This window comes from Barbus barbus (genome assembly GCF_936440315.1).
Source record: "Barbus barbus genome assembly, chromosome: 12".
NCBI classification, from domain to species: domain Eukaryota; kingdom Metazoa; phylum Chordata; class Actinopteri; order Cypriniformes; family Cyprinidae; genus Barbus; species Barbus barbus.
Genome location: NC_136740.1, coordinates 3,588,784 through 3,601,587, shown reverse-complemented (window position 1 = coordinate 3,601,587; position 12,804 = coordinate 3,588,784). Strand labels below are relative to the sequence as shown.

At 38.3% G+C, this 12,804-nt stretch overlaps 1 protein-coding gene across 8 annotated transcripts in view; it reads left to right on the top strand.

Annotated features, from left to right (window-relative positions):
• Positions 1–9,217, top strand: part of LOC306878505 (type II inositol 1,4,5-trisphosphate 5-phosphatase-like) — a 35,172-nt gene extending 25,955 nt beyond the window's left edge. For 3 of the 8 annotated variants that reach the window (XM_079430940.1, XM_079430942.1, XM_079430943.1), the window contains 6 exons: positions 3,063–3,295; positions 3,594–3,704; positions 4,126–4,210; positions 7,432–7,559; positions 7,693–7,808; positions 8,200–8,597. In XM_079430940.1, the coding sequence (XP_079287066.1) occupies positions 3,063–3,295; positions 3,594–3,704; positions 4,126–4,210; positions 7,432–7,559; positions 7,693–7,808; positions 8,200–8,308 (782 nt within the window). In that variant the 3' untranslated portion in view covers positions 8,309–8,597. Of the gene's footprint in view, positions 1–3,062; positions 3,296–3,593; positions 3,705–4,125; positions 4,211–7,406; positions 7,560–7,692; positions 7,809–8,199 lie in introns of those variants that run through there. The other 5 variants (XM_079430939.1, XM_079430941.1, XM_079430945.1 and 2 more) reach the window with 4 other exon arrangements.
• Positions 9,218–12,804: the final 3,587 nt, after the last annotated feature.

Here is a 12,804-nt window from a genome sequence, read left to right as displayed (position 1 = left end):
TAATTGGGGCACTTTAAACATACGGAACACGACACTGTGCATTGGTTTCTATGGTAATGCTGTTGCGTTGTTATTCCTGCGCCAAAAACAATAGTAACAACAATACAGTTTGCAATACAGATGTTGTCTTACGACAATACAACATGTTGCTGTCGCGGCTGCGCTGTATTATTATATTTCATCTTGTGAGGCAGCGGCAGAAACGCAGGAAGCTGGCTTTATTCCGTGCTGCCGTCTCCGCTACTTTCAAAACTCAAAGAGGTGCGTATACTTGTAGTATATTGTTTTCTGCAAAAAACCTCTGACGTGTTTACGTGGCGTGAGGGCGTGAAAAAGCTACGCTAAATCTGATCTGAGCGGTCAGACTGAAACGGATTTCCAGAAATGCGATTTGAATAGGATTCCAAACCACAAACGAATGTAGCTCGAAACGGATTTGCGCAAATTGATTTCATGTAGTTCGTTGCTGTTCAGATATCTAAATATGATTGGATTTCAATCAGATTTGCAAAAAAATCGGATTTGGACTGACAGTCTGAACGAGGCTTTTGAGAAGGGTCTCTTTTCACTGTTGCACTGTGGTGAGGACACAACTGCATGTGTTACTAAGCGTGAAAGTCCCGAAACTGAAGCAGTAGAACTAGAAGAAAGTGATGACACAGAAGAACTTATCCACAATATATACAATGACCGCCACAAACATCCACCGCCCCTGCCATCACGTCTCACACACACGAGCGCGACATAAACACACGAGCGCGGACGAACCTTAGCTATCGTTCAGTTGGAAGATGTCTCCAGTACAGTGCAAGGTCTGACTTTCTCGGAGCAGTGTCGCCTCTCTCGCGTCTGTTCTGTGCAGTGAGTGGCAGAGAAGCAGCGCATTCAGTTGGCCGTCCCGCAGCAGACTTGTCAGTAAATGAGCACAAAACAGCGTTTCCAAGCACCTGTCGCGTACTGACTGTTTGGAATTATAAACATGAGCATAGTTCATCTGTTAATATTATGCACTTTTTTTTTTTATTAAGTTTGTTACTCAGACGCAGGCAGTGCGCTGCATGAGACAAAAAAGTAATATAGCCAAAACCACTGCATAGCTGCTTTTAGTTTAGATGCATGTTGATTTTATCAGACGATGTCACGGTAATAAATGAGAGTGACTCCTGGTTAACATGTATTAAAGGGATAGTTCACCCAAAAATAAAAATTCTGTCATCATTTACTCACCCTCAAGTAGTTCCAAACCTGTATGAATGTCTTTGATCTGCCGAACACAAAGGAAGATATTCTGAAGAATGTGGGAAACAGAGCAGTTCTGGGGACTTAGACTTCCTACTATGGAAGTCAATGGTGCCCCAAAACAGCCTGGTTACAAACTTGCTTCAAAATATCTTCCTTTGTCTTCGGCAGAACAAAGAAATTCCTACAGGTTTGAAACTACTTGAGGGTGAGTAAATGATTTTCATTTTTGGGTGAACTATCCCTTTAAGGGGAAGTCATGGCCTAATGGTTAGAGAGTCGGACTCGTAATCCAAAGGTTGCAGGTTCGAGTCTCAGGCCGGCAGGAATTGTAGGTGGGGGGAGTGAATGTCCAGCGCTCTCTCCACCCTCAATACCACGACTGAGGTGCCCTTGAGCAAGGCACCGAACCCCCAACTGCTCCCCGGGCGCTGCAGCATAACTGCTGCCCACTGCTGTGTGTGTGTGTTCACTGCTGTGTGTGTGTGTGTTCACTGCTGTGTGTGTGTGTTCACGGTGTGTGTGTGTGTGTTCACGGTGTGTGTGTGTTCACTGCTGTGTGTGTTCACGGTGTGTGTGTGTTCACTGCTGTGTGTGTGCACGTTGGATGGGTTAAATGCAGAGCACGAATTCCGAGTATGGATCACCATATTGGCAGTATGTCACTTCACTTAATGGGTCATGTTTAGTCACTATTTAGTGTGGATTTTTTCTACAATATTCACACATCATGACAGTAAAATAGGCCATTCTATGTCAATCTACTGCAGTATTTCCTCTCTCAATCAGTAGAAAATGTGGTTAACACCCGGTCATGAATGAAAAAAATTAAAAATACCGCCATATACCGTGAAACCGGTATAATTTTTAAAAATACCTTGATATAAATTTTTGGTCATACCACCCAGCACTAATTCTTCGTCTTCAAAAAACAAAATATGTACGAACTACACTGTGCTGTCAACATTCACAATAAAAACTTGAAGGGATAGTTCACCCAAAAATGTCAGAATTAATTTGGAATTATTTGACAGCAGTCACAGAAATGAACTTTTCCATTAAGCTGTGATATTTGCCCTGGTAAATTAATTCCCAGGGGCAGTTTCTTCTGACCTTATTAGATGTATGCATCATTTTTCATATGAAACTCTCACATTTAATCAACAATAAATTTAGTGAGAAGAATAAGACGCATTAGGCCTGTTTCCAGTCAAATGAAATCAGTATCAACAAAATGTTTGTGCTGCAGAAATTGGCGTCTGCAACTGAAGTGGCATTTGGATGTATTTTCAGACTGTTTAATGCAGCTCAGAGATGGCATGAATGCATTTACACTGCAGTTACAGCTGCATAAATAATACTATGGGATTGACATTCATTTAGGCAGCTTGTTCAATGGTACTAATGTGGCTTTATGGGAACTGTTTTCATTCGCAAAATAAAGCAAAAACAGACAACAATGTGTCTGAGATAGGGTTTCTGAAAACTTACCAAAAAGTTTCAGAAAATTTCCAAAAATTACTCACTTAATATTAACTTCTTGCTTATTGAACTGTTGCGTAAAATCAGTATTACATTTGCAAGCATGCTGATATTTTATTTGCTTTTTCAAAGCAAGTGATATACTATGAATATCAGCTTGAACATTGTTAAACCAATAATTATATTATCGAAGACCATGCATAATGCACATTGTCGAGTCCAAACCTCCTTTCGAATGTTTTTATCTGTAACAAGCATCAGTTATTATTGGTGCAGATCAAAGAACAGTTTTAATCGACCTCGGCGTTCGCATCACTGATGTCCATGTGGTTTTTGCATAGGTGCCAGTGTGGACATCGACCTGGAGGTGTTTGTGAACCGCTCTACAGCCCCAGAGCTGAACTCAGGCCAGCAGCTGGAGGACATCCTGGTACTGCATCTGGAGAGGGGTAAAGATTACTTCATCTCCATCACAGGCAACTACCTGCCCAGCTGCTTCGGCTCGTCTCTTAGTACCCTGTGCCTGCTGAAAGAACCCATCCAGGACATGCCCCTGGAGACCATCAGAGACCTGGTGAGATCCTGCCATTGGAAACGTTGTGATTTTTTTACAAGAGCACTGCCATTTGTGACGGATTCACGGACAGTTATATTTTTGAACCATGCTTATAGCCGTTTTAAAACCTTCCTAACTAGACATCTACTTTCTGAGGCAGCATCCTAGTGACTGCACTCCTCACATGATACACATTGGAGACTCACATTGGAGGATACTTTTATTTAATAAATATTCTATATATCAAAACTTGGTTACAAGCTGTAATTATCTGGGAATGATTAACCTGCCTCATACTTTTCGTTTGTTACATCAGAGTATGAAGTCGAATAGCCAAGTGAGTAACCCAGAGGCTGATAAACCTCAAGAAATCCCCAAGGAAATATGGATGATGGTGGACCATCTCTTCCGTAATGGAAAAAAACAGGTCAGGATTGCCCTTTTCTCACGTATTATTGTGTTTTAAGCTTGCTTAAACTTTTCTCTTTCCCTGACTTGAAACATTTAAACTGTGCTTTTGTAATTTTGTGCTGCTAAAAGCTGTTGATCTTTTTTATGGTGGAGTCATTGAGCTCCTCTCTATAGCAACACCAGCACTAAAGCAGGAATCTGTTGAGGATATTCACTACCCGTTGCCTTAGGAGCTGTTTCAGTAACCCGAAACAAGAAATTAAAGCTTCCCCAAACCATTCTTCCCTGTTCAGAGATGGCTGACTAAATCTACTACACAGTTACACACGTGATTCATCAACTGATTTCAAATGAAACTTTGAAGCACAATGCCTGGAGTTCATCCAAGAACTGTGAAAGCAGCCATAGTGAAATAGTTGACCATGTCTGTATTACAGGAAGACCTCTTTCAACAGCCCGGCCTGCGCAGCGACTTCGAGGAGATTCGGGATTGTTTGGACACGGGCAGCTTAGACACTCTCCGTATCCTTTCACACAGTCACTGTATGATTCATGTCTGTGGTGGGAACTGACCCAGCATGCATCCAATGAGTTTGCATTAACTAGAAGCTTCTTTCATTTCTGGATCATTCCAGAAATTAAAATACTTTCTTTTATTTTGCCCCTGCAAACATAGATCAGGGGCCAGTTGCATAAACTTAGCCACCATGTTAAGACTGTGTCTTAAGAACTTGTTTGACCAAATAGCAGTTGCCAAGGGTTAATCAGTCTTACTTTTTCCAATACAAATAAGACATATGAATTTAAAAAGTTATGACCAGTCTTGAAGAAAAAAAATTAGATGACTAACTTTTTAAGAGTAGTTTTAACAGTTTATGCAACCGGCCCAGGAGAAAGACTTAGTGAGTGAAGGTTTGGAAAATATATATATATATATATATTCCAAGCGTAGCCTAATGTAATAATTCATGGCATATTGTATGGGTGGCCATGTTCTCTTATTCACATTGCAGGACCAGAATAAGAATAAAAACCAAGAATATCTGATAAGCCTAAAAGAGTTCTCGCTTTGTTTTTGTGATATCAAAAATGTAATTAAAAATTATCAAATATAAATGCAGTAGTAAACTTTTAAAATCAAATGTTTTTTGTGACCAAATTATAAAAAAATAAATAATAATAATACCCTTGATTTTACTTATGTTTGCCATTTGCACGTCATTTCAGGTTGTTTTTTTTACCTTTTTTTATGTTATTGCCTATTTTTTTTGTTCAGGCCTTTATAAACCCAATGATAACGGCTCAAATTACATTACATACAAACATAAATTTATTGCAAGTAATGTAAAAATAAGTCATAGCTGGGATACTACTATTTCTTAATAATAAAAAGGGTCTTAAAAAAAGTCTTAAATTTAGTTGTATCAAATTTAAGGTCTTAAATTGTACAAGAAAGTCTTAATTATGATTTCAAGAGGTCTTAAATTTGGGGAGGAAAGACCCGATATGGCTGAATGTGACGATTAAACTTCAAAAGGCTATGATTTTATTAAATAAACATGAGCGCTGCACGTTTAAAGTCCGGTCCTGCACTGTTTTGTGTACAGCGTTGCTGGGGAAATGGTTATATATTTCTACCAAATGCTCCGCCTGCTGGCAGAGAATGAATGAGCAAGTTAAATAAAACTCTTGTTTTGTTCAGACCAATGCAAAAATCGACCCATGTTTTTACACGCAGAGCTTTAAATGTGAACTGGTGGATCGATATGAAGACAGTGCATTATAAAAATCTAAACGGGTGTGCGATGTGTATGGTCTGCGATAATATCGTAATTGTTGTTTTAACGATGTGCGATTTAATATTATCGAGTATATCGCGAAAAGCAAACAAAACACACCTACAGAGTGCGTGCATGCATTACTTGATGAAGCCAAAATAATTGGTCAAAATAATACATCTTTAAGCACTAATAATTTACCATCATTGAGAAAATGGAATATTTTCTCAATGATGGTAAATATTTTTTCTAAAAAAATTGATGAGAAGTACTTGTACCCTATGTGCACAAAGTCAGTAAGTTTGAGTCCAATGCGATAACGTTAACTAGTATTTTCAGGAAAAAGAAAAAAAAATTCGGGTCAATTTCAAGTCTCAGCTTTCACAGCTTACTAGTGATATCGCTAGCGTTAGCTATTAATCGTCTGACACTGGTGGCTAATTAAGCTGTCAACATAATACTAAAAATTACCCAAAAACATCCAGAACTGTTCAGTCTTACCTGTGAAAGATAATACCCCGAGATCCGTTTTTATTATTGTGTTTGTAGAGTCCCAAGCTGCAGACGAGTCGGGTATATTTTCTTCTGTCCCGATGTGAGAGTTATGGAGAGTTGCCCGCACCAATATGGTATTTATTATGTATTTATAATATATTTATGGTGTTTCGTTCCGTTTAAATGATTCGGTTCAATCGCAATGACTCTCTTAACAGTGACTTGCTGCCACCTACTGGCAGTTTTAATTTCACATTTCATTTTTAAAATAATTTCAAACATCGGTTTTCAATGCATTATGTTTAAAATATCAAAACATTATTTATGCATTTGTAACTGCGGGTTAAAGTATTCCACGTCCCTCAGAGCTGCATTAAACAGTGTGTAAATGCACTTCTAATGCAGTTTCTGTGTTTCCTCTGCATTGCAAAGATCAATTTTGTTGGTACTGATTTCATATGCTTGGTAACAGCACACATGCAAGAACTTGACTCAAAAAATGGTGCACACTTTTAGAAAAAATGGCTTAAAGGTAAAAATACCCATAAAACTTGTTGGAAATGATTAATTTCTATCACTGCTGTGAACTGATCACACAGAATATGAACAGATTCAGGAGTCAGCTGTCAGCACAATTAGAGATAAGATATCAGCACAATAACACACTCAATAAAATATCGTCTAATTATAATTATCGATAAAATCCCAGAAAATATATTTTTGCCAATATCGCACCCCCCTAATTTGTTATTTAATTGATATAATTGTGTAAATTGATATAGTAATTAATCTCATGACTCCATCCATTTTCTTAAAAATGGTTTAAAGGCTGAAATGTAAAGTTTATCATTTTATAAAACTTGTATCTGAACTGTAAATTCAGCTTTTTACAGTAATTTTACAGTTTTATATGATACTAGAGACATTGCCGTACCCCGCTCATATGGTATTAATTTGATTTGTGCAGGTCTTAAAAATACTGCAGAAACCCTGTAAAATCTATGTAGATGAACAGACTGTATAAAATAAATCTACATGGAAAGCATACAATGGCAGCCAGAAGTTTGGGATGATTAAGATTGTTCAATGTTTTTGAAAAAGGTCTCTTGTGCTCACCAAGACTCAAATATTTAGTCAAATTATTTTTAATTACATTTTCTGTTTGTTTTTTAAGTCTTGTCTGCTCACCAAGGTTGCATTTATTTGATCAAATATACAGTAAGAACCGTAATATTGTGAAATATTACTACAATTTAAAATAACTTTTTTTCTGCTTTAATGTATATTTATAATGTAATTTTATTTATTTGATTCAAAGCTGAATTTTCAGCATCATTACTCCAGGCCTCAGTGTCGCATGATCCTTCAGAAATCATTCTAATATGCTGATTTGATTAGCTTTATGTGTAGTGCATGTGTAGTCTCTATTCTACTTGACTGTTGAGTGCCCTTAACCTGAAGCACCTTTAGCTGGCAGTAACCACTCTGTGGCTGAAGCCCTGCTCCTGTTCCTCGATTCCCTTCCTGAACCGGTGATTCCCTTCTCCTTCTACCCGCAGTGCTTAGACTGCTGCGCAGACAGCATGCACTGTAGACAGGTGTGTGTCTTCCGTATGCCTCTTTCAGTGTAGTCTCCATTTGTGCTAGTGCTGTGTTTGTATGCTCTGAAGAAGTGCAGTCACAGTAAAAATAAAACAATAAATAACACGTTTCCTTTTTCTTTGTCCACAGATCATTTCTATGCTACCTCAGTGCCATAAAAATGTTTTTAACTATTTGACGGCCTTTCTTCAAGAGATGTTAAAGTACTCTGCACACAACCGGCTGGATGTCAATATTTTAGGTAGGTTGACAATGCACTTTCACTACTTGTTTTCGTGTATTTTTGTCTGCAGATTTTGAGAGCACAGGCCAGTTTCAATAGAAAGCAGAACTCAAAAGTTTATTCTACATAAAACACATTCAGTACTCGGTGAAGATGAACAAAATGGCAAATACTGCAGCTGGAAGCAAAGCTTCGAGTATCATCCTACTGCTAAAATGTTATTAAAAACAGATTAGTTGCATAATTAAGAAGTCTAGTCATGCACTTGGTTTAGAATTGAAAAAGTCTAAAGTTTTGGCGTGTGTTTTGATTTTCCATGTTGTTTACAGTCATGGAAAACCTGGAAACATCTGGGAGTTTGATGTGGAACTGACTTTGGCAATTTGACTGACTCGTTTGTCTCTTGTTTACAGCCCCGATCTTTGCTGGCCTTTTGCTCAGGTCGCCCACAAAGCAAGATCTCACAGAGAAAAGAAGGGTGAAGGAGTTTTTCCAGCATTTCTTGGTCCAGACGCCCTCTGACAGAGACATTCACGATAAATCGCCTGAATAATGTACTGCATCGTGTTGCCTTTATTATTTCACATGCCTAGTTTTTCCAGGTATCAGCAGAATTATGTCGATAAACTTTGTAGTTGCCATTTAATTCAAAGCATTTTACACAGATATTGAAGCTAATTTTTTTTTTTACGAAGCAAATGGTAGTTTTTATTTGAAAAATAATGGTTATTTAATTAAATATATTTGTATTTTGATGTTTGTAAATAAAAAACAGTTGTTCTTTTATATTAAATCTCAGCAATTGCAATAGTCTCAGTGTTTGCCTTTTCCTTTTGTTTTCTTCTAAATAATTGCTCATATTATTTAATGCAAAATAAATTAAAGATATATGTGTGTCTTTTTATTTCATGCTCGTTTTCAGGATTTTTTACACCAACATAAATGAAGTATCAAAATAATAACTGGTTTAAAGATAATTTATTCAAAGAAAATGTAAATAGGTTGGTAAACGTTTTATTCCTCAAAAACCATTACAAGTATTTCAAAGTGCTCATTCATTATTTCAATATTAAGCATTTATTTTGCTCATAACATACATCATTTGTGATGAAAAAATAATAAATATGCAAAAGAAAATGCTAGAAGCATCATCTCAGACTTGGTTGTTAGTCACTATTTAAATAAATATGGTAACACTTTACAAATGGGTCCCATTCGTTGATAGTTAATGCATTAACAATTAGCAATACGTTTGTTACCGTATTTATTAATCGTTGCTAATTGTTAATGTTAGCTCAGGTTCATTAAATATTAGAACATTTATTTTAATAATGAATTAGTAAATGTTTGATTTAACAAAAGCAAAAAATAATAAATGCTTTTGAAGTATTTTTCATTGTTAGGTTGTTTTAACTAATGTAGTTAACTAATGCGAATAAATCTTATTGTAAAGTGTCACCTTAAATACTTAACCAAAGAATTTTACAAAGTGAATTTTGAATAACTCAAGGTTATTCAAAATGTCAGAATTCTGTAGTCTTATACATGACGTATGATCATCAGTTACTGTGCAGGAATATGTCAGTTCTTTCCGTGCTCGTGAAGTGGCTAAGCAACATCTGGCTGCTAAAATGAACGCCCGTTATGACCAGAAAAGTGTTTCTCGTAGATTTCAACCTGGAGATTCTGTAATTGTTCTCCTCTCTGTGCCCGGATCCGCATTGCAAACCAAGTTTATTGGACCTTATATTGTTGATAGGCAGCTAAGTGAAACTAATTATGTTGTTCGAACTCCTGATCGGAGGCGAAAGACCCATGTGTGTCATGTCAATATGTTGAAGGCTTATATTGCCAGGAATGAGTTAAATCCATCTAAGTCTGCACATGTTGTTTTTGTTCACCCTGCTACGTCCTCTGCTTATCGTCCTGAACAAGATGGTTTGGAAGTAACTGATGCTCATACGTCATGTATTAGACTACAGAATTCTGACATTTTGAATAACCTTGAGTTGCATCTTGCACACCTTCTTAAGGAGCAACAGGAGGATATTGTTAAGTTAATTGGAGAACATTCCACTTTATTCTCTGATGTGCCGCAACAAACCACCATGTTAACTCATGATATTGATGTGGGGACTGCTGTACCCATTAAACAACATCCTTATAGGGTCAATCCCAAGAAGAGAGAGGTTATGCGGATGGAGGTGGAGTATCTGCTGCAGCATGGTTTGGCGGAACCTAGCAAGAGTCCTTTGAGTTCCCCTTGCTTGTTGGTGCCAAAGTCAGATTCCTCTTGGCGGTTTTGTATGGATTACCGGAAGGTAAACAACATCACTAAGCCTGACTCTTTTCCCCTACCAAGGTTGGAGGATTGTGTTGATCGAGTGGGTTCGTCACAGTTTGTCACCAAGTTGGATCTTCTTAAAGGCTACTGGCAAGTACCCTTGACTGGTCGGGCATCAGAGATTTCTGCATTTGTGACTCCTGATAACTTCCTGCAATATAAGGTCATGGCCTTTGGGATGCGAAGTGCATCAGCCACGTTCCAAAGGCTTATGCAGGAAGTACTGTCAGGAGTTACTGATTGTGAGGCTTACTTGGATGATATTATCTATTCATCTATATGGAGAGATCATGTTGAAAAACTGAACTGTGTGTTTGATAGGTTGGCTGCTGCCAATTTAACTCTAAACCTGGCCAAGTGTGATTTTGCCAAGGCCATTGTTACCTATTTGGGCAAAAAGGTTGGCCAGGGACAGGTACGTCCTGTTGAGGAGAAAATAACTGCTGTTGTTGAATTCCCTATTCCCATGACCAAAAGGGAGCTGCGTAGATTCCTGGGGATGACCGGCTACTACAGAGGTTTTTGTAAAAACTTTGCCTCTGTAGTCTCTCCACTTACAGACCTTCTCAGTACCTCTAAGAAGTTTGTTTGGACTCCAGAGTGTGCATATGCTTTTAATGCTGCCAAAGATATTTTATGTAATGCACCAATGTTGTCCGCTCCAAATTTTGCCCTCCCGTTTAAATTACAAGTGGATGCAAGTGCTGTTGGAGCTGGAGCAGTGCTGTTACAGGAGGACCGTGATGGCATTGACCATCCTGTGTGTTATTACTCTTAAGAAGTTTTCAAAGTGCCAGCAGAGGTATAGCAATATCGAAAAGGAGGCGTTGGCATTGTTATTAGCGTTGCAGCACTTTGAAATGTACTTGGGGGGTAACTAAACCATTTACACTGACCATAACCCTCTTGTTTTTGTCAAGAATGGCTAATTCGAACCAGAGACTGATGTGGTCCCTGATGGTCCAGGAACACAATCTTGATATTCGCCATAAAAAAGGCTCAGAGAATGTTGTGGCCGATGCCCTGTCTAGGGTCCATTCAGTGGAAAGCTAAATGTATTATGGAGGTGTTATTGTATACAAACTTTTTTTTAGTTTGTAAACTGGTGGTGGGGGTGTTACATCCCAGGACTTGTGTAAGTGGGAGTGTCCCTTTTTGTGTATGTGCTCTGTTTGTTTTGCTCTTTTTCTCTCTAAGGTTGATAAGGATTAACAGGTGGAGTTCAATTAGTGGATGACTTTGTTGATGACTGCACTCTCCTGATTGGTCCATCAGACGAAATGCTTGGGAGATAAAAGGCAGAGCTGAGATGCCTGGAGTGTGGAGGCTTGGAGCAAGAGTCCATTTTGCTGACGGTTTCTTTTGTGTTTGTGGTTAATGTGTTGTTGACAACAGTATTCAAAGCTTTCTTACCCCCTTGTGGGAGGTTTCATTTAGCCCAAACATTTGAGTTTTGTCCTTTTTTTTTATTAAGATAAAGATTAGTTTTGTTTTCTTTCTTTGAGGGAAGCTGTAGGGAGGTGGTTGCAATTTATTTTTTCTATACTTTTTCTCCTGTTTAAGGATAGTAAGGGAGGTAGGGTAGTATTTTGTACTTTTCTTTTTTTTATTTTGTTAGATTAGGTCAATTTCATTTGAGAGTTAGTATGTTTTGTTTATGTTGGCCTTGACCCCTCCTGAAGTTCTGTTTGCTTCCATAAATCTTTTGTTCAATAAATCTTATATTGTTTTGTATCAATTATGGTGTTGCGTGTGAGTCAGTAGAAGGCAAAAACTCCCTCCATTCCTCCACCATTTTCTTTATTACTCCTTCCTGTCCCTAGACTGGGGAAGGTATGTAATAAATCGTCTCTGATCAAGAGTTCAAACAACATAATTAGTTTCACTTAGCTGCCTATCAACAATATAAGGTCCAATAAACTTGGTTTGCAATGCGGATCAGGGCACAGAGAGGAGAACAATTACAGAATCTCTAGGTTGAAATCTACGAGAAACACTTTTCTGGTCATAACGGGCGTTCATTTTAGCTTGTGTAGCAGCCAGATGTTCCTTAGCCACTTCACGAGCACGGAAAGAACTGACATATTCCTGCACAGTAACTGGTGACGGAGACTTCGATATCAGCTGTTCACTGAGCAATTTTAAGGGCTCACGAACTGTGACCACAAACAAGTTCAGCTGGGCTAAACCCTATAGACTCTTGCACCGACTCACGTGCTGCAAACATTAACAAAGGCAGCCCCTCCACCCAGTCTTTTCCGGAAGCAAGGCAATACGCACGAAGCATGGACTTGAGCGTTTGGTGGAACCGCTCAAGTGCACCTTGTGACTGGGGGTGGTAGGCACTTGAGGTTTGATGACTTACCCCAAGTTCTGTCAATAAGCCTTTAAACAATTTGGAAGTAAAGTTGGTCCCTAAGTCAGTCTGTATGACTCTTGGCAGACCGAAGACAGAGAGAAACTTCACTAACTCCGACAAAACTTTGAAATACTGGATTTCATACTTGGCCAGAAAAAATACTTAGAAACCCTCTTGAAGGTTTTAGTAATACCCAAATGACCTGCGAGAACGTTCTTGTGAGCAAATTTTAAGACCTGATCTCGATAACCAGAAGGTAGAACTATCTGAAATGACGTATTCCAACTAGCCAAATCATTGGAAATACTAGACTTC